Genomic DNA, 26785 nt, shown 5'->3' with positions numbered 1-26785 from the left:
CATGATCCTATCCTTATTTTTTTTTTCAAAAAATTTCCAAAATAATGATATTTAATGATGTGATCAATAACTTACCATTAAGTAATCTTCCCCATGAGAATTCATTAATTTTTCATCACCGGTTTGCCATTTTTTATCTTTGTTTCTATTATCTAATGTAGTTTCCCTGATCTGGGAATAGAAAAACAGCAGATTGTTTTCATTGTACCTCATGTAAAATACGTGAACAGAGAAACTGGACACATTTTTTTTTTTTTTTTTTTTTTTTTAACAAGCATTCGGAAGTGCTAAGTTTCTGTCGTAACACATCACATCTTCCAGATGCTATGTAATAAGAAGAATGCAGCAGATCCTTGCTTATTTCCATTGGAGATGGAATTTTAAAAAATAAATATTATGGGTCAAATTCTGATTTGTTTTTCTTTATCTTTTGCTGTATTCAGCATTTCCCCTGAAGTCTATAAGTATCCTATGAACAGAGGGAACGTGTCAGGTATAAAGAAGCATTGGTGCTTAATTATTGTAATGTCTTATGGTTACTGAATGTCAAAATTAATTAAGGTTCTTTTCTTTTTAATGTTTTATTGATGGCTTTTTTGAAACATCATTGTCACCTCCCAATAACCTTCTTCTCCCATAGAATCTTCTTTTGTGTAAAGAAAGCAAAACTAACATAGCAACCATTACTGACAGTGCATGCACAGTTTTCCCCTATATAGTCTACTGCCTTACCTCTCTATCAAGAGGAGGTAAATATATTTCACCATCAGCCATTTGGAATTAAGACATATTAACATTGAGCTAATCTGAATTCAAAGATATTAAAGTGGGTTGGGTTTTTTTATTCTACTATACAATAATTGTGTATATTCTGTTGATTTTGCCTTATTCTCTTAATATTCATTCATGTATGACTTCCCAAATTTCTTTGAATTCTTAATATTTTTCAATTCTAAAAATGCTATAATATTCCATTGTGTTAGTAACCCAAAATTTGTTTAGCCATGCCTCAGTTGAAGGATATATCAATTACATATTTTTGCTATCATGAAAAGAGCTAGTGTGATCTTTAATTGATTTCCAAAGATGACTTATTTTCAAAAATACATGTTAGCTTTGGCTATTGATAATATCACTCTTAAATCTGTTAACAAGAACTTTCAAATGTCTGTTGATTGAGCTTTTGCTTTTTATGTGGTAACTGCCTGGGTCTGTCAACTCCTATCTTCATTTTGATAGACTAATTTAATGTGGAACATTGTTTGATGTCTTTTGGATTTCTTTGTTTTTTAATTTTCTTGTAGGATCTCCGAGCAGAAACTCCACTCAGTGACCTTTGGCAACATGACTTCTGGGGTAGTAAACTTAGCAGCAACACTAGCCACAAGTCTTATCGGCCACTCACTGTCCTGACTTTCAGGTATGCCATGCTGAAACTCTGGTTGTTTCAACTTTGTGTGTATATGTATATATATATGTATATGTATATGTATGAATGTATATATGTATATGTATGAATGTATATATGCACATGTATGTATAATAGTGTTTTTCACATAATAAATATTTAAATGGTGGTTAAATGTATAAATTATGATTCATGCCTATAATTCTAATGTAATGATAAATTAATTTACTATTGGTTTCTCTATTGAGAGTTGACAACATATTAATGGAGTTCTGGAGCAGGCATTTTTCAGATACTTGAAACAGCACTTTTCCTGGAGATCATAAAAACATCAATTGTGTATGTATGTAAGCAGACTTTGAATCAGCATTCCATTTACAGTTCCACATAATATGAAGCTGCCTGTAAAAAAAAAAAATCCCTTATTACCCCACCAAACAAACCCTTGACAAAGCATTGTTGTTATGACCAATTCTTCATGATCTCATAGACCATAGCACACCAAAGCTGGGGTTTTCTTGGCAAAGAGGAGTGATTTGCTATTTCCTTCTACAGTGGATTAAGACAAATATTGGTCAAGTGACTTGCCCAGTGTCTTACAACTAATAAGTGACAACATTTGAATTCAAGACTTTCTGACTCCAGGCCCAGAGCTTTCTACTGACCCATCTAACTACCTCACTGTCCAAGTACAAGCAGCTGTTATTTTCATTACAGTAAAATTATTCACTGTACAGAGGTTGTTCTAAATCTTTTTTGTTGTTGTTGTTTAAATTTTATTTATTTATAAAATTTTTTGACATTATGTATGCATGAGTAATTTTTTTTTATAACATTATCACTTGTATTCATTTTTCCAAATTATCCCCTCCCTCCCTCCACCCCCTCCCCCTGATGACAGGCAATCCCATAAATTTTACATAGGTTGTTCTAAATCTTTAGTGCCTCCATGTGTATTTATAGATCATTTACTTCTTACTATAGAAACATAAAGTTAAAGTTCTGAGTTACTGGAAATTAAAGATCAATTGAAAATTAAAATCTCAGGAAAAGATGAGTCATTTGAACAAATGTTTCACTTTACAAAAAATAGTAATAAAACTTCAACAGTTTGCTCACTTTTGGGGGGACAGTTAGCTGATGCTAATGTAACATATACACACAGAGTACTAGTATTTCTTCTTTCTAGATGTTTATAAATAGTTTTTCATAAACTGGCACATTCCCTTAATTAAATCCTCAATTTAATTTACCAAGTATCATCTTTTTTATTTTAGACTACTTTGTTAAAACATATAGTTTCTGTTTCCTCTATTGCTTTTGTCTTCTTTTTTATATGCCCTTTCCTTCCATTTCCCCTGTGAAACTAATTATGTTCATGCTTTTCTTGTTCTTTGAATTGACAGATTTATTCATTTTTTAAGTATTTTTATTCCTAATCGCACAAAGTATTTCTTCTTATTTTAATATTTTTATTTGCAACCATTTTTCTCTAAATTGCCTCTGCTTTTTTAAATTGAATCTAACCTGATCATCTTTTTTTTTTTTTTTTTTTTTTGCTACAGGATCAATTACTATTTATCTGGAGGTTTCTATCCAGTGAGTTTTCATATGGTCAACATCCTTCTGCATTGTACCATTTCTGTCCTAATGATTGATGTCTTCTCAATATTATTTGGTGGTCTACAATATACCAGTAAAGGAAGGAGATTAAATCTGGCTCCCAAATCATCCCTTTTAGCAGCATTATTTTTTGCTGTTCATCCAGTGCATACAGAGTGTGTAAGTACTTATCTATTGAATCTGCTTTCATAAAGGAAGTTATGAATTCAACTATTTACATATTTCTATCCACTTTGATAAAATGATCATTCTGCAGTTCTAAAATTATGAGTAGTGTGCTCTGTCATCTCCTGCCAAAGGTGAAACAATCAGGAAATGTATTAAGTACTTAAAACATCTTGGTAGCAAATAAATTAAAAGTAAGCTTAAGTAAGAAATTCAAAATATTGTTAATATCCTCTTGGCTAATTTAGCAGTACTAATTGTAGTGACATGAATTTCCATATTCAGTAATGTGGAGTTCTTACATTTATATGGTGGCTTATGGTTAAAAATAGCTTTTAATAAAATTTCATTTAATTCTCAAAACTACTTTTATGTTAATATTATCAAAAATCATATGTTAGCATTATTGCCTCCACTTTACAGAAGAGGGAACCAAATATTTGTAAGGTAAATTGTTTACCCAAGATCACACAGTTATTAGGAAGCAACTTGCTGACTCAGTGGATAGAGCTCTGGATCTAGAGTCAGGAAGATCTGAGTTCAAATTAGGCCTGAAACACTCTAGGTACATGAACCTCAACAAATCATTTAACCTTTGTTTACCTTAATCCACTGGAGAAGGAAATGGCAAACTGCTCCTGTATGCAGAAAAAACCATGAATGTTATTGGCATGCTATAGACTTGATTGAATTTACTTAACAACAAGAAGTTATTAACACAGTTATTAAGTATTTTAAATAGGATTCAAACCTAGGTTGTCAGGTATTAATCATATTCTTTTTCTTCATTTTTTCCTTCCTTCCTTTCCTTTCCTTCTTTTCTTCCTTCTCTCCTTTCTTCCTTTCTTTCTTTCCTTTGCTTCCTTCATTCCTTTCTTCCTCCTTCCTTCCTTTCTCCCTTCTTTCCTTCTTTCCTTTATTTTTTCCTACTACTAGGAATATGGATACCATAAATATATTTAACACATACTTGTTTATGACGTGTATACATGCATATTAGTTTTATATTTTTATGTATGCTATTGTAGGGCAGCTAGTGTAATAGAATGCTATGCCTAGAGTCAGGAAGAATTATATTCTTGAATTCAAATCTGGCTTCAGCCATGTACTAACTGTGTGATCCTGAGCAAGTCACTTAACTGCTTGCCTCAGTTTCCTCATCTGAACAAATTGAACTGGAGAAGTTAATATCAAACCACTCCACTACTTTTGCCAAGAAAACCTTAAAATTGGGTTATGAAGAGTTGGCTTGACTGAAACAACAATATGCTGTTCATATTACTCTGCTTGCACCAACATGAATCAGAGACATAGAAAGAGTACATGTCTTTTTTCTCCCTGTTTTCCTTAATAAGTTAATTATCAAAGTTAATTGGGCCTGGTCTTGTCTGGCAGTGTAATTTGCTATCACCTCATCAGAGTAACTGAGGGTATCTAGATTTTAACTATAGATTAAAGATTACTTTGTGACTGAGTAAAGCATTTAAACCCTCCCCAGCTATCTTATTTTTAAAGGAAATTAAATGAAGTTGATTTTCAGCTCCGTAGGCTATTGTGAACCCAGTGAGGAAAAACTCCTTGTGGATTGATATAGGATGAAGGGAATCTAGCCTTTGCCTAGGTATTGTTATGCTGCTCTTTATTATAAGTGAAGGTATGTTTTTGAGTAGCCTGTTTGGAGACAGGTGTACCTGTGCTCATGTTTAAATATTTCCTGAATAACACTTCCTGGGCTGTCCTGTGGCTATATTAAGTCAGTAGGCACAAGGATGTGACTGATCTATAGTATTGCTTCCTCCACAATGCTGATTCAACTGAATGCTGCTAAATGCATCTAGCATTAGCTGTATTAGCTAGTCCTATTAAGGAAAGGTAGCTGGGGATGAGGGCTAGGTTTCCGTGTGTGTCTGTGTGTGTGTGTGTGTGAGAGAGAGATTTATTACAAAAACCCTTATGTAAGTCTTTGAAAATTATTGCTTGAGGGACAGCTAGATGGTGTAGTAGACAGAGTACTGGCCCGAAGTCAGGAGGACCTGAGTTCAAATGTGGCCTCAGACCCTTAACACTAGCTATGTAACCCTAGGCAAATCACAACTCCAGTTGCCTCACCAAAAAAAAAAAAAAAAAAAAAAACAAGAGGAAGGGAGGGAGGGAGAGGGAGGGAGAGAAAGAAGGAAAGAGGGAGGGAAGGAAAAAAAAAAAGAAAGAAACTGTCCCTGCCCTGAACAATCTACCATTATAATGAGGATAAGGAAGGGGATAAAAAAGGAGGTGGTAACAATGTATAAACAAATAAATAAATTCAAGATCTGGTGCATAGTAAATACTTTATGAATGTTAGTATTATTGGGTTAGTGGCTGAAAGGATTCTTGTCAAGTACATTTGGGGGCTATATGACCTTTGAATTCTCCTTGAAGTTTAGTGATCATTGACTCCAGCATTTTACTTTTACAAATGAGATTTGTTACTTAGTATAAATAATATGTTAATACTTCTTTTAAAGTTCTATTCTATATTCAGCTAAATTACTTCCTAAATACAATATACTGAATTTGACACCTTTAAATAAATTTATAAATACTTAATAGAATTTCTTTTAGAAGCATGGTCTATAACAGAAAAAATGAAATTTGGTTAAAGAAGCAATATTATTTAAAAGCTGCTTGCTTATGTACATTTTTTTTTATTAGAAAATTAATAAAAAGCCAGGATTCCACAGATTAGAAACTATTTTAAAGGTTTTTTTCTTTCTTTTTTCTTCTTTTTTCCTTCTTCCCTTTCTTTTCTTACTTGTTTCTTTTTTCTCTATATATGAGTTTTCATTTATATATGTGTGTGTGTGTATATAAACACACATAATATGTATATGTGTAGATATACACACACAATATGCCTCATTATGGCTTATCTCTGTTACCTAAGCTACAAAATTAAACCACAAATGTCTTGAACACATTTTCTTCAGATTAGAGAACTTTAGAGCTAAAAGAGAATATAGGTGGGCAACCAGGATGGTTAGAGGATTACAGGTCATATCATGAGATTTAAAGAATCTGGGAATTTTTAGCTTGGTAAAGAAAAAACTTTTTGGGAGAAAATGATAACTCTGTTTAAGGGATTAAACTTGTTTGCTTGACACTAGAGGGCAGAACTCAGAGTAATGAGAAGTTGTGATGGAGAAGAATTCAACCAGTTTGATCTAAGGAAAAGATTTGTAACCACTAGAGTTGTCTCAGGGCAGAATGAGTTGCCATGATCAGTGGTAGGTTCCCTAGTTCTGTATGCTTGGTGGTATCCAAGCAGAGTCTCAGTGACCACTTAGAATTCCTAGTTATGTACCTATTTGTACCCGATACATGCTGATTATGACCTCTGAGGTCCCTTCTAACTTTACAATTCTGAAATCAGTCCTCTCATCTCCCTAATGAGAAAGCCTAAGGCATCACATCTTGTTAGTGGCAGAACATAGGTAATCAATTGTCCTTTCTACTACATCTCACTTTCATCCCTAATAAATAAATATAATGCTTTGCTTCTAATCACTTGTAACCACAAAAATGGAACCTTAAAACACCAGAAATTAAATGAAGCATTGAAGAATTGATAAAATTCTGATTTTAAATAATGTCATATTTATATATTGTCAAGTTTTATAGTTTAAGCATTTTTTCTCACAAATAACTTTGTGGAAGGGGTAATATAAATGTTATTAGCCTTATTTTATAGATGGGATAGTTGAGGGTCACAGAGGTAAAAATACTTCTCCAGGCTTACATAGTTCTTAAGTGTGAGAACTAGAACTTGCACTCAGGTCTTATGAGAACTTTTTCCAGTAGATGATACTGTTTTATAGGTCTTTGAAAAATCTTTCAAATGCTGATAATTGTTAAGTGTGTCTGTTCATACCATTTGGGATCTAATAAACACTGTCAATGATCCAAATAGTCTACAATCCTGGGGAATATCCTAAAGCTGTTAGGTAAGCATTCCGAGGGATCAGAGAAGACTTTGAGGTAATCCTAGCCACAGAAGAAAGTGATTATATATAACTTGGTTCAGGCTGGAAGATATCTTAAAGACCTCAGTATCAATAGTCATACCTAATACAATGTCTTGCACATATTAGTTACTCAATAATCATCTGTTCAAAACAATAATAATAATAATAGCTAACATTATATAGCATTTACTATGTGTCAGGCACTGTGCTAAGCTCTTTATAGTTATCTCATTACATAAGGAATATCTGTTCACAATGATAAGACATTTATGGCTCTGTAGAACAAACTTGTAAAAAGAAACAGTTTAGCTGCTGTAACTTAGCAATATTCAACCTTCAAATCTACTTTAGTTTTCTTTCTTCTTTTTTTTTTTTTAATCTCCTTGCCCCATTCCCCATTCAAATGGGATTTTTAAAAAATGAGCAAAATTAGAGCCATCCAAGAAAGCTGGTGAAAAGACAGCTTCCCAAAGAATTTCCAGGGCCAGCCTCTGTTAGCAGCATTGTTTTCTTTGGCTGTTGGTCATATCATTTTCATGGATTGATAGTTTTAGGACACGATGTTGCCAGATTGAAAATCATTCTTTAGCTGCCCTGGTATAAAGAAAACAGCGATTTGAATAATAAATATGCTGCTGTTTACTTTTAGCATAAGAGTACAAGAATAGGATGGCCCATTCTGGGTTTGCTTAGTTTTCAAGTAAGTTGCCGTATTAAGACTAAAAATGTTTTCACATGTAAGAGTTTCCTGTAAATGACATGTCACTAAATGAAAACCTAAAATTTATCAGGTTGTTGAAAGTTTTACTGATTTACTCTTACTCACAAACTCCCACTGGTAAAATAAATCAAACTAGTACTTTGAAAAAGATTCAATTGGTATGCAAGTCTTACTTTTATAATTTCCTAATTATCCAGCTTCTGATGGGTCATTCTGGTATAGAAATGACCTTGTGGTCTCAAGGCTTTGCCTGTAGCGCATAACCTCTAGCAGATCTGACTGAGCTGGAATAACTTTAAGTAGGGGACTAGTGATGGACTGTTTGTTCTCTGTCTCAAGATCAGCCTAACTAAATGCAGAGAGGTCATGAATTTTTTCAGCCACAGCAACTCATAAAGACCACTTACTAAAGTATTTGATGGCTGTGATTTCTATTAATAGGAGTGCTCCATCAAATGAAATCATGGATATTTCAAGTATGTGCCAAAGTGCAAAGAATTACTGTGATGGAACTAGTAGGAAGAAGGGGAAAAGAAAGTCAAGGAAGAGGAGGGGAAGGAGATTCTTAAGTGGGTCAACTATTTGTGCCTTAAGTTATTTCTGTAGACCCAAGAACAATTTGCTGATTGTTAGACTGGAGACTCATAAGTGAGGCTGCTCACCTGAGACCCAACTACCTTGTCCCTTTAATCTAACTGAGGAGTTTTCTATCATCAATTAATCGACAAGTATCTATTAAAATCTCTACTATGTGCTGTTAACTGGAGGTACTACAAAGACAAAGAAAGAATGAAATGTTTTATTCTCAGTAGAAGTTCAATCTGTTTTCTGGGTTAGTGCCCAATGCTACACTATACAAATCAAGAGTTGGCAGTAGTTAAGCTTAACAGAAAGTAGCAGATCTTAAGGCCCTTTTTTCAAAGTTTTTGTGCTCTGCCAGTAATACTATAGTGCATTTAAAATCATGATGAAATATTACCTTGCTTAAAGGATAAAGGATAACACTTTGCAAATATTTTCTACCAAAAAGATAAACTTTAGTGTTTAGATCTGCAGATTAAATAAAAATTATGTACCCACATTTAGCTTGCACAAGGTTCAATCAATTTGTTTATGTGTTCATTTATTCAAGTAATTGTATTGGGGGGGGCAGTTTATATCTAATTTCACTCTACAAATCTTTTCTTTTATCCTTCATTATATTGTAGGTTTTTATGTTTTTTATCATATGAGATGGTAGAGATTGAGACATATATGTTAGCCTTCAAGAATTTTCATCAAAAGTATATATATTATGCTTTAAAAGGCTTATAAAAGGTATAAATATTACCTTTAAAGGACTGTTGATATTAAACATTGATTTTCTAAGCTTTTGATTCAGATATGAATATATAATAGTTGTTGACATATGAATATGTTCTTCATTTTCAGTTGTCATTGCTTAGTTGCCAAGGTGTCTGTTAACAATGCATCATATCTTATGTTTTAGTCTCTTGAAACATTGAATTAACTTTGTTTTGTTGCCCCCATTGATCAGAGTCAAAATTTGATGATATCAATTAAAATTTTCATTATTTGAAATATTGGGAAAATACAATATGCCAATTAATCAAGAATTTCATTGACCTAAACTTGTACTTACCGTAGGTCCTTTGGAAAGAACTAATTAGATAATCTGTCTTAGGGGGACAATGACAAACATATCTTCCCTTAACATCATTAATTGGCTCCATGAAAACACACTTTTTGGTGATGTTATAGAGAGTAGTTCTGTAAATACAATGTTGTAAGTGGGTAAACAAGTAAATTATATTGCAGTGACACTGTGTCACATTCTAGAAGGTATAGGCTAAAAAAGGAATGAGACAGGTATGGGTTGGATGAGTGTATGAAGATAATAGTATGCACCTATTGTATGAACCAGTGTTTTGTGGCATCCCTATAGTTATCTAAAATTTCCTTTGGATCATTTAGCTCAGGAAAAGAAAGAGTAATTTGACTAAGAATAGAATCTATTGGATGATAAAATACCTTCGGAAGGCTAAGTTAAAAATACAAAGTTTCATTTCTTTGACTAGTATTTACCAAATACTTCTGAAAATTTCTGCTTTTAACCCCATATGCAACTTGATCTGAGGAGGAAAAACTGTTTTATTCTTGTTTTATTCTTCTACTAAAGTAATTTAGAGGCAATATTGATTGCATTTCTATGATTACCTCTCTGTAACTTTTTTTTTAAAGGAAATTATATTTATTTTCAAAATATAGGCATAATTTTCAGCATTCACTCTTGCAAAACCTTGTGTTCCAAATTTTTTCTCCCTCCTTTCTCCCCATCCCAGACAACAAGTAATCCAATACATATATATATATAACTTTTTTTAAGAAAAGCTTTATAATCACCTCATAGTTCTTCAGTTCTATTATTTCTCATTGTTTTCCTCAATAAACTTTATTTTTGAAATATGAAAAATATTTCATGATAATGAAGAATTATCATGAACTTTCTTATTCAATATTTATGTTAGAGGATATCAATAGTGACAATTTCCAAAGCATTTTTTGGGTAAATGTTATATAAATTAGCTTCCTCAATATTTTAACACTTCAAAGTATTTTTCATTAGGTTCAAGAAAAGCCCATTTTCATCTGAAAGTAAATAAATCAATTCTTATTACCAAAAATTGAAACTCCCAATAATTATAAGATAATACCATAAGATGAAACAATTTATCAGAACAGTCTTGCTTTGTTTTTTGTTTCATGTTTCTAGATAATTATATTTATGAGTTTCCTAAGATTAGACTTTTGAAAATGCGTATTTATGAAAATCTTTTTTCTCTCTTGTTAAGGTGGCTGGTATCGTTGGCAGAGCTGACCTCCTGGGTGCCCTCTTTTTTTTGTTATCTTTTCTTGGCTACTGTCAAGCATTTAGAGAAAGTAAGTATTATTTTTAACTTTTTAAAATTATATATCTTATTGTAAATTTCTATCCAATTCAATCAAATTATGATATGCATACCTTCTAGACTCTTAAAAGTCTAGGGAAATACTCAATTTGGGGATAAGTTGTGGAAAAGATGGCTTTAATAACACTGCACAATTGAAAGGGACCTCAGGCCTCATTTGTAACAGTTCCATCCCAAAACATGTATCACATCTACAAATATTTATCCAACTTTTCCATGAAGACCTACAGTGATAAGGAACTCTCACTGCTTAGTGAAGCATGTTCATTTCATCTTTGGATAGCTTTAGTTCTTAGAATTGTTCCTGTATATTAAATTAAAGTTTTCCTCTCTACGAATTATACCTTTGGTTCTGGTTCTGTCCTCTGGGGGCAAATAGAATAAATTTAATTTCTCTTTCATATGATAATCCATCAGATATTTGGAGACACTTGTCAAGTCCTCCTAATGTATTTCCCTTTCCTGGCTAAATGTCCATAGTTTCTTCTACAAATACTCTTACAGTGTAGTTTCAAGTTCCTTCATTATTCTGATCTTCTAGGTACATTTCATCTTGTCAATCTTTCTTCTAAAATGTGGCACCCATAATTGTACATGGTACTAGAGATGTCTGACCAGATATATACTAAGTAGAAGCTACTTTCCTTGCTATGGTCAATGTACTTCTCATAATGTAGCATAAGTTTGCATTATCTGACTGTCATATTACATTGCTAATTCATGATGAATTTGGAATTGACTAACCCATAAGGTTTTTTTCATTTAAATTGTGTTTAATGACATCTTTCTTGTAATGTGCTGTTGTCTCCAGAAACTGCTGATCGCTCTCTGGGAGGAGATCTGCTGTGTCAACTCAATCTCTCGGCCACCAACTCTGACCTAGAGCAGAAAGACCCTTCTTCCTCCAGAGAGCCGCCCCAGGTCTGGCCCAGACAAGACTCAATCTCTCGAGTGCCGCCCTCTTTTATCCTCCCAGAGAATGGGCGTGGGATAACGCAAGGGCTTCTGGGAAGAAATACTTCAACCAATGAACTTGCTCCTCCTAAACATAATATAATAATATATATTATATATAATATAATAATATAATAATAATAAGAACCTAATATCTCATTATCTCATTAGCACTTAGAAAGAACCTAACATCTCCCCCTTTCTTTTGATTTAGAACATAGGGTGGTCATGACCTTGAAACATAAATCCATCAATATGGGAGGCATTACACATAAGTTACATAGATTATATAACATAGTAGCATAGTAACATAATACATGCTAGAAGTATGTAACAAATGACATGATCAAATAATCATTAATTGAGAATTTATAAATGTCTATAAGTCCATTGTCCATTAGTCTCATCTTCTATTAGGAAATCCAATGATTCCTGCTGGTTTTAAAGTTCTTTAACAGTCTTCTTATTTGCCATGCTCTTTCAGTGTCAGATGTTTCTTAGATTTTCTCCTTTGTTTTGAGGTCTCTCTCCAGGCGCTTGTTTCCTTCTGTCTGTTAAAATACAAGCAAACCCTCTCTCCCAGGCAATTAACCTATCTAATTTCCTTCTATTTACCATTTTCTAAATCTCTTCTCATCATCTGGCAATTACATTGGAGTTGTTTGCAAGGACACAGCCCTGTTGGTTTAAAAGGCCTATATTCTCCCCAGGTTCTTACTAAGTGTTAAATCAGTACTTAACAATTCTCTAGTTCCAGCCTTTAGGGGAGTTTTACTCCTGTGAACTCCTGGGGAGGAGCTTACATGTTTAGGAGGAGCAAGTTCATTGGTTGAAGTATTTCTTCCCAGAAGCCCTTGTGTTATCCCACGCCCGTTCTCTGGGAGGATAAAAGAGGGCAGCACTCGAGAGATTGAGTCTTGTCTGGGCCAGACCTGGGGCGGCTCTCTGGAGGAAGAAGGGTCTCTGCTCTAGGTCAGAGTTGGTGGCCGAGAGATTGAGTTGACACAGCAGATCTCCTCCCAGAGAGCGATTGACAGTTCTGGAGACAACAGAACTTTACACTTCCTCAATTATTTATTTATGCAGTTGATTATTTTTAATCAAATGTAGGACTTGTTTCATTATTCAATTTCATCAGCTTTACTTACCTTTCTTACTAATCTTTCTGGTTTCCAGATCTATCATTCAGCCTACTAGCTGTCATTTCCAGATTCATGTCTGTAACTTGAATCACCAATTACACCTTCCTCCAAGAAGTCATTAATAAAAATGTCTGGGCCAAAGACAGAGCTCTGGAATGCTCCACTAGAAACTTTTCTCTATATTAACATGGATCCATTGTTCTTCATTCTTTGAGTTTAGTGAATCAACCAATTCTAAATTCATCTAACGTTTGATATCCTGCAATATGCTTTTCTACCCAGATCCCTTAGCTTCTTTTTTGATATTTAGTCTGGTCTTTTCCCTGTCTTTCCCACTGAAAGTATTCATATGGAAGCAGGTTAACCATTTTTAAGGGATGTTGTAGTGAGGATTCTTTCTTAGGTAGCGGTTGAACTCTACATGATTTATGAGATCCCTTCTAATTCTGAGATTATTACTGACTACCCATACAAAATCATATTGTGAATAGGTTCATAGAATCTCTTCAGTTAAAATTTTTGGGTACCATTTCTAAATCAGCTAACTTTTTAAAATTGTTTTTTTCTAACAATTTTGGGAAAAGAAATATTTTGTGAATGCTAAAAACTCTTGGAGAGAGATGCAAAAATAATTATATATCATATAATATAATCATTTTATATAATTATTATAACCCCAATCATGGGATTGGATTTTTAAACCTAAATTATTATTTAAATATCATGTCAATGCAAATAAAATAAAATTTTCATTACCAGAGTTTTCCAGATTCAAATGACTGATTTTAAAAAACATGGAAATTTGAATTCGAATTATTTGTTTATCAAGAGATGGTAACATTTTTAGATAACAATCTTATATAATTCCAGTCAAATCATGTCTCCCCTCCTCTTCTACTATAGATGCCAGAATAGAAGAGAAACACTGATTTTATCTAGTTTTGTCCTTTCCATCCCTAACTATCCCCATGCCTCAGAATTATTCAGATATATCTATAGCTGTAAAACCACATTTTCATTAAATAATTTATTTCTCTAGAATATATATGGGATAATAAGGATAAGATTATCTTGTTTTTATTCTTCCTTTTGCTCAATTGTTTTATTTTAGTTCCTAAGGAAGAATATAAGTTCAAACAACTAAAGATCAAGAGACTTTAGTCACTATTTGTTAATCAGAACAAACTTTTATTTTCTTCAATGAAGGATTGCAAATGTATATAAAGGATGATACTCTCTTTGCTATCTTCTTTCATAAATTCACATATGGTCTTCCCAAATTTTTACCCATTGAGATGATGACACTTGAGATCTTGAATCTTTGCCCCTCACAAAAGTTTCACAACTCAAACCACTGATTACAAGAACCTTTTTGTTACCAATTTTAGGAGATCAGCTAATTACATGACTAATCTAATGGTACATTGTGATTATGAATCACTGATAATGATGGACAAATTCTCTACCACCCTTTTCTGTTAAATGTCACATATTAGTACTTGACTTGTGAATTAAATATATAACACAGTCACATGAGATGAAAGGTTTACCAGTAGTCACATTTTTCTTAAAGAAAAACAACAATTTACTCCACCATTTTTTCTCTGCAATAACTGTAGATCAGTGAAATATTTTATTAATTTTAAATCATATCCTTTCTAAAATAATTATCATATCTAATTCTATGTCAAGGAGACCATGTAAGAAATTTCAATACATACAAAGTAATAAATAGAAATTTAACATTTGGTTTAGATCATGTGAGAGATATATTTTAAATACATCTTTTGGTTCATTGACACTAAAATAATCTGAGACATCATGTGATTCTTTGATAAATTCTGTTTTGGAAATTAGGAAAGTAGCAAGGTAAAGATTCTTTTTATCTTTAGGTATATATGACTATTATTAATATAACTTTTCTTTTAAATCTATTTGCAATGTTATTGTCTGCATCTTTTTCTTTTCAGAAAGATTTGGGTTTTTTATTTTAATAGTGTTTTATTTTTCCAAATACATGTAGATAATTTTTAACATTTATCTTTGCAAAACCTTGTGTTCCAAATTTTTTGTCTTTCCTCCCTCCTTTCCCCTTCCTAAGACAGCAAGCAATCAAGTATAGTTTAAACATGTTCAATTCTTTCAGAAATTTTGTTAAAACTGATTAGGCATTCATTCCTCAGAACAGAGGGACAGTTCTGGATAATGTGATTTTGGAGAGAGAGGAGATTATAAACTACTAGATCAGGATTGGAATTTTTATACTCAACCTTTCAGGGACAAGCTGTTAATATTTTATAATTCTGTTCACATTTCTTAAAATTGGATAGCCTCTTTTCTAGTGTACTTTCTGGCAAAAGAAAGTTTTAAACTAAAACCTAGTCTTTGGTATTGTTGCACAGTTAGTTTCAAGTTACTTGCAGCTATTAACACCTCTTACCTTGGAGAATATAAAGCTTTAAGATGCTCCAGGATTTCTACGTTTCCTGAAGAGACTTATTCCTCAGGACTTGTGGTAACTAGACTTTTAGGCTTATTTTCCTTTAACTGTGTTCATGTGCCAGGAAAGTTCTGAATTATAGTTTTACTATCATAGTGGTTTTGCTTTAGAATAGGAAAGGTATTTAAAATGTTACATGGAAGTGAAAGGTAGTTATTAATTGGTTTCCATTGCTATTTTCATTTTGGACTCATTATTTTCAGGCCACATATTACTGATAAAGTTATATATGTAGCCTGACTAGAACAGCTACATTCCTTTCAACAGAGCCTCTAGGTTTTAGTAATCCTTTTTTAATTAATATAATTTTCTATTAGAGAATTAACTGTGGGGTGTTGAACTTTGAGTCATTGAAGTAATCTCTAATCTTCATGGTAGTATTCAACTCCATCTCTTATGACAGCATCCTAAATGTTACACTTATTAATATCAAATGAATCTTCCCTTCTATGGTATATTCCTACAGAATTAATTATGGTGATCCTTGAAACTTCCAGTTTCTGTCATATTTCTGCATGATCTTCTGGGACCATTTTTATCAAAGTCAAGTGATTTATATTCTTCACTCATTTCCATCACATCAAAGTTGCATCTAAATTCCTTTTACAGATTCATCTGTACATATTTTGCATTTAATGTTCTTGGAATTGATTCATATATTTTCAAAACAATTCCACGAGTAGGTTTTCCTTTACTGGCTTCTTGTTTCATGAACTAAAGGAATATTTAAAAGTACTTTATTGGCTGAGCAATGGACACCATGCCTAGAATTCCTATGCTGGGTGATAACATTTTCTCCCACAGCAACATACTGGACAGTAGCTATAGTTTGCCACAAGGTGTTCAGAATGGAGTTCTCATCACAGGGCTGCTTAGTGTTCATGATGGAAAGGACACCAGTGAATATAAATACTAGATGTGGCTTAATGTTTATTGGGTACCCATAATAAATGACCTGTTGTTCATACTTATTAGATTGAAACATAAATTAAGGGCAAGAGCCAATATTAAGCTATAGAGAAGCTTAAAATATGGGGGAATAGAGTTTTATAGAAGAGAAATTCATTATTTGAAGATCATTTAAACTAATAACTTTTTAATTAATTTTATAATTACAAAAAAATTTTGACAGTACATATGCATGAGCAATTTTTTTTAATAACATTATCCCTTGTATTCATTTTTCCAAATTTTCTCCTCCCTCCCTAGATGACAGGCAATCCTATACATATTAAATGTTTAAACTAATAACTTAATAAGTTTTTGAAAGCAATTCTAGAGAATAAATTCATTTCTAGTAACCTCATTAAATTCCTTTAAAGAAAAAGAGGAGATGATTATATTGTAAGCCAATGTATCACTTAAAACTGGTTGGATTTATTATCAAGCAATTTTGCATTAAACCTTTGGAATCTTGGCATTTTCATCAAATGGAAACTTAGTGAAATATCATTTCTGGGGCCTTGCCCTTTTTGTGGGTGCTTAAATGGGATGTCACCAGATAAGATTCTTAACAATAGGGTTTTATGAAAAGAAAATGTTTTACAAAGGAATCTTACCTTTCCTTGATATAGCCTGTAAAGAAGAAAGCTTAATTCATTGTAAAAGAAAATTTAAGAATATTCAAAAATTTTATTCACTACAGTTTTTCAAATTCCCTTGTCAAGAAAAAAAGGTATCATTGCTTGTATGAAATATCATTTTTCAATATTTGCCTCTGTCCTGAAATTTCATTTTTCAGATAGAAACATTTGTACATTTTTATGTAATAGTTCCATATTTTCACTATCAAATTGACCAAATTCACTGTCCAGTTTCTTTTATAAGGAAATTGTCTAAGAGTTCTACTTACTGGGATCTGGTTTTATCTAGAAGTAAGTATGACTATTCTCAGATCTTGTGGAAAACAAGTATTTACCTTCTTAACCTTTTGTTTTTTCCAGCACATCTAAATCTTGATGCACTATAAAAAAAAAAAAAAAAAAAAAAAAAAAAGATCTAAAATAATAGTCCCTTAAAGATAACTTAAATTCCATTCTGAACCCAGCAACACTTAATACACACTATTAATACAGAATAATCTAAAATGTGTTGACTTTCACTCCCAATATTCCTTTATTTCCTTTTCTTGGTTAATTATTTCTTTTGATCTTACTCTTAAAAGGAAAACATGTTCATATAGTACTAGGAAAATATTTTTAGATTTTTGTCCTTTATTGTCATGTATCTTTGGTACTGGCATTCTTATGGACATTGTCTTCATTCTGCAAATTGCTTTGGGTTGCAATATTGCATGCATTTTCCCAAATGATCCTGCATTGAATGAGAATAGCAATATCCAATTCCCTTCTCTGTAGGCTTAGAAGCACTACTTGGACTGTTCCAACTTTTTGAACAGGAATCTGATGCTCATTGTGTTTCTTTGGCATTTATACAGTCATGGCCATCTGTTAGGGTGGCATTGTTCCCACTTACAATATGATGTGCCAGTTTCAACTTGGCATATGTGCCAACCATATATTGGTTGAGAAGGATATCTTGTACTATGTGATACTTTTTCTGAAAGAACTTCCCAATGGAAAGCAATGCCAAGTCAGGGGCACATGCTTCAATGAACTAATCACATCTGTTGGCACTTGTGGGTGTTAAAATTGAAAAGTACCTTAATGATGTTTTTCCCATGTTTCCTCTCTCCATCACCCTTTCCCTCAATCTTCCCAAGTAAATTTTTCCATGTTAAACCAGAGGTATATACTTTATACCATAACCATTTTGTAAAAGTGGCTCTATTTTTTCAACATTGAATCATAATCTGGAAATTTGCCAGGACTTCTTCATTTAATATACCTGAGGAAAGCATCCTTTTAAGAATTAGAGAACAATTGATCAGTAATTCACTTCAAAGAAAGAGAATATGATTTTGGTTTTTGTTTTAGCTTTTCTCCTGGGCCAATGGAACCTGAACTTTAATAGGCTGAGGTGGACAAAGAACACTCAGAGCCTAGATGAAGTCCTGGGATGTTTTTAATGATTTAAATGCATACAGAAGTAAAATTCAGCAGTTTGGGAATTTCTCTCCTAAGAAAAATAATTCTAAATGAATTTTCTTTAATTTATTAAAGAATTCTTTAATTGGAATAATTTCTGTTGTATTCAACTAACATTATTACTACTTGATAGTTTAAATTCAAGATTTTCATATATTACAAAGAAGAATTGTCCTTACATCAGGGGAAGATCTAACCTAAAAGTCAATAGACTTAGCTTCTGTTCTCATGATTCAAGGTAATAATGGATGTTGCCAAAATATGTATAAATTTGACTTTCTTTTCTCAGATTAGGTGAAAATAAAGATGATACTATTGTGAAAGAGTTGGTATAAATAAAGCATATTATAGCACAGGGCCTAATAAATGCTTGTCAAATGAATGTTTTCATTGTTTTATTAGATGGACAAATGTAGATTTATTTAAACATAAAAATATGATCATTAGAATTAAAATAACATAAATTTCCTAATGAATTTCTTCCAAAAAGACAGGAGGATAGGAAGGATGAATTGAAATTTTATCATCATGTAACTGCTGTGTGAGGAATATTGGGAGAAGTTTAAGAATTCAAATAATTATTTCTGACTCAAGGCCTGCTTTTTAATTCATAGACTAGGAACTTTTTTTTTTTTTTTTTTTTTTTTTGTTAAAGGCAATTGGCTAATGGGGAAAAATGGAAAAGTTTGAGCCACTCACAAACAAAAAGCAATTTTATCTAATTTTCTAAAGATATAGAAATACATTGTAAAGTCAGCTATTTTAAAATTTTTTTATTATATTTTTTTATTGACAGACCATATGCATGGTAATTTTTCAACATTGTCCCTTGCATTCACTTCTGTTCCAATTTTTCCCTTTCCTCCCTCTACCCCCCCCCCCAGATGGCAGGCAATTGTATATATGTTAAATATGTTAAAGAATATCTTAAATACAATATATGTGTACAGATCCATGCAGTTCTCTTATTGTACAAGAAAAATCAGATTCAAAAGATAAAAATAACCTAGGAAGAAATAAATGCAAGTAGTCCACATTCATTTCCCAGTGTTCTTTCTCTGGGTATAGCTGATTCTGTCCATCTTGATCAGTCAGAACTGAATTGGATCTTCTCATTGTCAAGGATATCCATTTCCATCAGAATATATATATCCTCATATAGTATTGTTGTTGAAGTGTATAATGATCTCCTCATTTTGCTCATTTCACTCAGCTTCAGTTCATGTAAGTCTCTCCAAGACTCTCTGTATTCATCCTGCTGGTCATTTCTTACAGAACAATAATATTCCATAACATTCATATGCCAAAATTTCCCAACCATTCTCTAATTGATGGGCATCCATTCAATTTCCAGTTTCTAACCACTACAAAAAGGACTGCCACAAACATTTTGGCATATACATGTCCCTTTCTCTTCCTTAATATCTCTTTGGGATATAAGCTGGATCAAAGGGTATGCACAGTTTGATAACTTTTTGAGTATAGATCCAAATTGCTCTCCAGAATGGTTGGCTCCAATCACAACTCCACCAAAAATGTGCATCAGTGTCCCAGTTTTCCCACATCCCCTCCAACATTTGTCATTTATCTTTTCCTGTCATCTTAGCCAATCTGACAGGTGGGTAGTGGTATCTCAAAGTTATCTTAATTTGCATTTCTCTGATCAATAGTGATTTGGAACACCCTTTCTTTTGAGTAAAAAATAATTTCAATTTCATCATCTGAAAATTATCTGTTCATATCTTTTGACCATTTATCAATTGGAGAATGGTTTGATTTCTTATAAATTAGAGTCAATTCTCTATATATTTTAGAAATGAGGGCTTTATCAGAACTTTTGACTGTAAAAATATTCTCTCAATTTATTGTTTCCTTTCTAATCTTTTTTGCATTAGTTTTGTTTGTACAAAAGCTTTTTAAACTTAATATAATCAAAATTTTCTATTTTGTGATTAATAATGATCTCTAGTTCTTCTTTGGTCACAGATTCCTGGCTCCTTCACAAGTCTGAGAGGTATACTATCCTATGTTCCTCTAATTTATTTATAATCTTCTTCTTTATGCCTAAATCATTTTGATCTTATCTTAGTGTATGATGTTAAGTGTGGATCCATGCTTAGTTTCTGCCATACTAATTTCCAATTTTCCCAGGAGTTTTTGTCAAATAGTGAATTCTTATTCCAAAAGTTGGAATCTTTGTGTTTGTCAAAGTTATTGTTACAGTTATTGACTATTTTGTCCTGTGAATCTAACCTATTCCACTGATCAACTAATCTATTTCTTAGCCAATACCATATGGGTTTAGGGACCACTGCTTTATAATATAGTTTTAGATCAGGTACACCTAGGCCACCTTCATTTGATTTTTTTTTCATTAGTTCCCTTGAAAGTCTTGACATTTTGTTCTTCCAGATGAATTTTGTTATTTTTTCTAGATATTAAAATAGTTTCTTGGGAGTCTGATTGGTATAGCACTAAATAAATAGATTAGTTTAGGAAGTATTGTCATCTTTATTATATTCGATCAGCCTATCCAAGAGCACTTAATATTTTTCCAATTGTTTAAATTGGAAAGTGTGGAAAGTGGAAATTCTACTTTGTGTGGAAAGTATTTTGTAGTTTAGCTCATATAGTTTCTGACTTTCCTTTAGCATATAGATTCCCAAATATTTTATGGTTTCAACAGTTATTTTAAATGGAATTTCTCTTTGTATCTCTTGCTGTTGGATTTTGTTGGTGATGCATAAAAATGCTGAGGATTTATGTGGATTTATTTTGTATTCTACAAGTTTGCTAAAGTCGTGGATTATATCTAATAGCTTTTTAGTAGAATCTCTGGGGTTCTCTAAGTATACCATCATATCATCCGCAAAGAGTGATAATTTGGTCTCCTCATTATCCACTCTAATTCCTTTAATCTCTTTCTCAACTCTTATTGCCAAAGCTAGCATTTCTAATACAATATTGAATAGTAATGGTGATAGTGGGCAACCTTGTTTCATTCCTGATCTTATTGGGAATGGTTCTAGTTTATCCCCATTACATATGATGCTTGTTGATGATTTTAAATAGATGCTCCTGACTATTTTAAGGAAAAGGCCATTTATTCCTATACTCCCAAGTGTCTTTAATAGGAATGGATGTTGGATTTTATCAAATGCTTTTTTTTGAGATGATCATATTTTTTTTTTGTTAATTTGGTAATTGATATAATCAATTATGCTAGTAGTTTTCCTAATATTGAACCAGCTCTGCATTCTTGGTACAAATCCTACTTGGTCATATGTATTATCCTGGGGATGATTTTCTGTAATCTTTTTGCTAATATTTAATTAAGATTTTAGCATCAATATTCATTAGGGAGATTGGTCTATAATTTTCTTTCTCTGTTTTCAACTTACCTGGTTTAGGTATCAATGTCTGTGTCATAAAAGGAATTTGGTAGGACTCCTTTAATCTCTATTCTTTTCAAATAATTTATATAGCATTGGAGTTAATTGTTCTTTAAATGTTTGGTAGAATTCACATGTAAATCCATCTTGTCCTGGAGAGATTTTTTTCTTAGAGAGTTGATTTATAAGTTGTTCTATTTCTTTTTCTAAAGTGGGACTATTTAACCAATTTACTTGTTAATCTGGGCAAGCTATATTTTTGAAGGTATTCTTCCATTTTATTTAACTTATCAAATTTATTGGCATAAAATTGGGCAATGTAACTCCTAATTATTGCTCTAATTTCCTCTTCATTAGTGGTAAGTTCTACCCTTTTTCATTTTTAAGACTAACAATTTGATTTTCCTCTTTTCTTTTTCTAATCAAATTGACTAAGGGTTTATCTATTTTGTTGTTTTTTTCATAAAACCAACTCTTAGTTTTATTTATTAATTCAATAGTTTTTTTACTTTCAATTTTATTAAACCTTTCCTTTTATTTTTAGAATTTTAAGTTTAGTGTTTGACTGGGGGGGTTAATTTGCTCCATTTTTAGCTTTTTTTAGTTGCAAGCCCAATTCATTGACCTTCTCTTTCTCTATTTTATACAAATAGGCCTCTAGAGATATAAAATTTCCCCCTATTACTGCTTTGGCTGCATCCCACACATTTTGGTGTGATGTCTCATTATTGTCATTTTCTTGGGTGAAATTATGAATTGTGTCTATAATTTGCTGTTTTACCCAATCATTCTTTAGGATGAGATTATTTAGTTTCCAATTATTTTTGGTTTATTTTCCCCTGGCTTTTTATTGAATGCAATTTTCATTGCATCATGATCTAAAAAGGATGCATTTACTACTTCTGCCTTTCTGCATTTGAATTTGAGATCTTTATGTCCTAATATATGGTCAGTGTTTGTATAGATTCCATGAACTGCTGAGAAGAAAGTGTACTCCTTTCTGTCTCCATTTAGTTTTCTCCAAAGATCTATCATACCTAACTTTTCTAGTATTCTATTTACCTCTTTGACTTCTTTCTTATTTATTTTGTGATTTGATTTATCTAATTCTGAGAATGCACTATTATAGTTTTACTGTCTATTTCTTCTTGCAGCTCTCTTAATTTCTCCTTTAAGAATTTAGCTGCTACACCACTTGGTACATATACTTTTAATATTGATATTGCTTCATTATCTATGCTACCCTTTAGCAAGATATAGTGCCCCTTATCTCTTTTAATTAGATCAATTTTTGCTTTTTCTTAATCTGAGATTAGAATGGCTATCCCTGCTTTTTTTACTTTACCTGAAGCATAGTAGATTCTGCTCCAGCCTTTTACCTTTACTCTGTATGTATTGCCCTGCTTCAAGTGTGTTTCCTGTAAACAATATATTGTAGAATTCTGGCTTTTAATCCAGTCTGCTATCTGCTCTGCTTTATGGGGGAGTTTATCCCATTCACATTTAAGGTTAAAATTACTAATTCTGTATTTTCTGCCATCTTGTTAATTCCAGCTTATGCTTTTCTCCTTTCCTTTCCCCTTACCCGCCTCCCCAGTATTAAACTTGTGAGCACCACTTGCCTCACACAGCCCTCCCTTTTTAGGATCCCTCCCCCCACCTTAGAGTCTCCCCTTTTCTTACCCCTTTCCCTCATAAGTTCTGTATTCCCTTCCACTTAGCTTATTCCTTCCCTTTTTACTTTTCCTCTCCCACTTTTCAATGAGATGGGAGAAGTTTCTCTGTAAATCAAATATGTCTAATATTTTTCCCTTTAAGCCAATTCTGCTGAGAATTATATATATATATATATACATGTATGTATATATATACAAATATACACACTATATTAATCTCCCTCCCTTCTTTCCCTCAGATATAATAGGTTTCCTTTGCCTCTTCATGAGATGTAGAACCCCTACTTTACTCTTTTTCTGGTCCAATTTCCTTTCCACCTCTAGTTTCTAGAATAAATTATATATGTGTTCTTTGTATATCTTTATAACAGAAATATAATTCCCAAGATTTCTTTTTACCTTTTTATGTTTCTCTTAAGTCCTATATTTGGAGATCAAACTTTTTGTTTAGTTTCTGGTTTTTTGTTTTTTGTTTTTTGTCAGAAATAGATGAAATTCACCTATTTCATTGAATTTCCATCTTCTTCCCTGGGAAAAAAATGCTTATTTTGGCTGGGTAAGTTATTCTTGGCTGCATATCAAGTTTCTTAGACTTTCAGAATATCAGATTCTAGGTCCTGAGTAATCCTTATTGTGGCTCCTCTATATTTGAATTGTTTTTTTCTAGCCACTTATAATATTTTTCCCTTGATCTGATAGGTCTGGAATTTAGCCACAATATTACTTGTAGTTTTGATTTTGGGATCTTTTTTAGTAGGTGATGGATGAATTCTTTCAATATCTATTTTACCTCCTGTTTCTATAACATCTGTGCAGTTCTCTTTGATGATTTCCTGAAAAATAGTGTCTAGGCTCTTTTTTTTCATCATAATTTTCAGGTAGTCCAATAATTCTCAGATTATCTCTCCTAGATCTATTTTTCAGTTCTACTGTTTTCCCAAGTAGATATTTAACATTTTTTCAATATTTTCCTTTTTTTTTTTTTTTTTTTTTTTTTTTTTTTGGCTTTGCTTAACTGATTCTTGGTGTCTCCTCAAGTCATTCATTTCCATTTGTTCAATTCTGATTTTTAATTACTTATTTTCTTCATTTACTAGTTTTATTTCTTTTTGTAATTATCCAATTGAGTTTTTAAATGAGTTGTTTTGTTCTATGGAATTTTTTTCCATTTTGCCAATTTTATTTTTTAGAGAGCTATTTTCTTTTTCCAATTCACTAATTCTGTTTTCCTTGGAATTGTTTACCTTTTCCAATTTACTAATTTTGTTTGTTAGGGATTTAATTTCTTTATCCACTCTATCTTTTAATGAGTGAGATGACTTATTCAAACTTATCCAAGATTCCCTTTCCTTTTCCTGTTTTTCTTCTAGCTCTCTTGTAAGAACCTTTTAAAATTTCTTCTATGAGAGTCTTGTGTGGTGGGGACCAGATCATATCCCCCTTTCAGGATTCATCTGGAGACAAACTGTTTGTAGTCTCCTCAAGGTTTGAAGTCTACTCTCTATACATATAGAAGCTATCTGTAGTTAGAGCTCACTTTAACTTTTTACTCATTTTGACAAAAAAGAAACAAAACAAATTTAAAAAGCAAATGTGGTCTGCTTTTTGGGCAGTGTGGTATTAGCAAGCTTCCTTTAAAGTCAATAGGAAGTAGCAGTGAAGCAACAGCAAAACATCAATGACTGTACTGTGTCTGTGCTCTGAGTCTCTAAGAATGTGCTGAATCACTCTAGGTGCTGGGGAGGTGTGGCCAGGTCCCAAGACCCTAGCATTTCAGAGTTATATTCTTTACCCTCTGTGTTTATAGCTTCTCTACTGATCTACTGGCTTGCTGCCAGGGCAAAGTAGCTCACACTGTGGTAAAGTTCTCCCCCGCAAATTTTCCACCAGCTGAGACCATACACCACCCCCTTCCATTAGCTGCCTTCCATGCTCCCACTGCCTGCCTGAGGTCTGCTCCTAGTCTAATCATTCCCGCCCGCAAGCAAAAACAGACCTTTTCTGGTGAAGTGTGAGGATATCCTCTGTTGGTAATGTGTTGTACTCCCAATATTTGTGGGGGTTTTTTTCAGTCAAGCACTAATTCCAAGGCTGTGTCATGAAAAAAAGTAGTCTGAAGGTAAGGAAAAACTTAGATTTGTGTGTCCTCTCCACCGTCTTGGCTCCACTCTCCTGTTTTTAAAATTGAGAACAAAAAATATCAAAGTTTATTCAATCGATCAAAAATTAGTTCTGCATTTTGGCAAGTTAATAGACAGAGGCTAGGAAAAAAAAATTTTTTTTGAAAAATATGTTTTACTACATGCAGGCAAAAAGTTCAACCTAGAATTGTGGAAGAAAAGCTCCTAGATCATATGTAATCAATGATCCTAGGCCTTTCTTCATTGCTGCAAAAGTCTTCCTTGATTTGTATAATGCTTTAATGTTTATAAAACACTTTACAGATATCTCATTTGATCCTCATAACAACCATAATAGGAAGGTACCTTTATTATTCCCTAGTTTACAGGTTAGGAAATTAAACCAGTCAGAGTAAGTGAATTGCCCAGAGTCACATAACTAATGTCTAAAGCCTGATTTCTACTTGGGTCTTCTTGACTCCCGGTTCAGTGCTCTGTCTATTGCACCACTTACCTCTGGATGAATAATTCTGAGATTCAAAACCACTCATCTTGGTGATTTCTAGGTGGAGAATCATACAGTACCACAATTTTGGAAAAAATCAAAATTGTAGGTGACTCAGAGCAATGGAAGGATACAAAGTGGGTGAAAGTTGGCTACATCAGTGATGACTTACATGCTAGAATTAACATAAAAGACAGAACAAAGCAAAAATGAGACTGGAAAAGGAGTTAAAACATCCACTTGTATAATGGACATTCTGGGAACATCATTCATATTCACTATAATAGTTTTAAAAAACAAACAGAAGCTTTGAAGTGAAGCCAGTGATTATTAAGGTATTTGCTTGTGTGGAGGACCTGTCAAATCCTATATAGTATTTCTAAACTGTCCTTGCATCTTGCAGTTTTTTTTGTTTTTTTTTTTTAATTGAGCGTGTCAGCAAGATAGTAGTTTAATTTTCTTTTAGTATTGCCAACTCCTTGGTCATTGGAAAGAAATCATGATAGAGATCATTTTAAATTAATGGTTGTAGATGGTCTAAAAACATCATGATTCTTATCTC

General features: G+C 32.6%; 1 protein-coding gene across 2 annotated transcripts in view; it reads left to right on the top strand.

The window, feature by feature from the left end:
• The window catches only part of TMTC4 (transmembrane O-mannosyltransferase targeting cadherins 4), an 89152-nt gene that overhangs the window by 18582 nt on the left and 43785 nt on the right, over positions 1–26785 (top strand). For both annotated transcript variants that reach the window (XM_074299458.1, XM_074299459.1), the window contains 3 exons: positions 1305–1420; positions 2974–3190; positions 10771–10858. In XM_074299458.1, the coding sequence (XP_074155559.1) occupies positions 1305–1420; positions 2974–3190; positions 10771–10858 (421 nt within the window). The remainder of the gene's footprint in view (positions 1–1304; positions 1421–2973; positions 3191–10770; positions 10859–26785) is intronic.

The sequence above is a fragment of the Sminthopsis crassicaudata genome, chromosome 3 (assembly GCF_048593235.1).
Source record: "Sminthopsis crassicaudata isolate SCR6 chromosome 3, ASM4859323v1, whole genome shotgun sequence".
NCBI lineage: Eukaryota > Metazoa > Chordata > Mammalia > Dasyuromorphia > Dasyuridae > Sminthopsis > Sminthopsis crassicaudata.
Note: the sequence above shows the minus strand (reverse complement) of the source record. Positions and strands in the feature narration are given on the sequence as shown.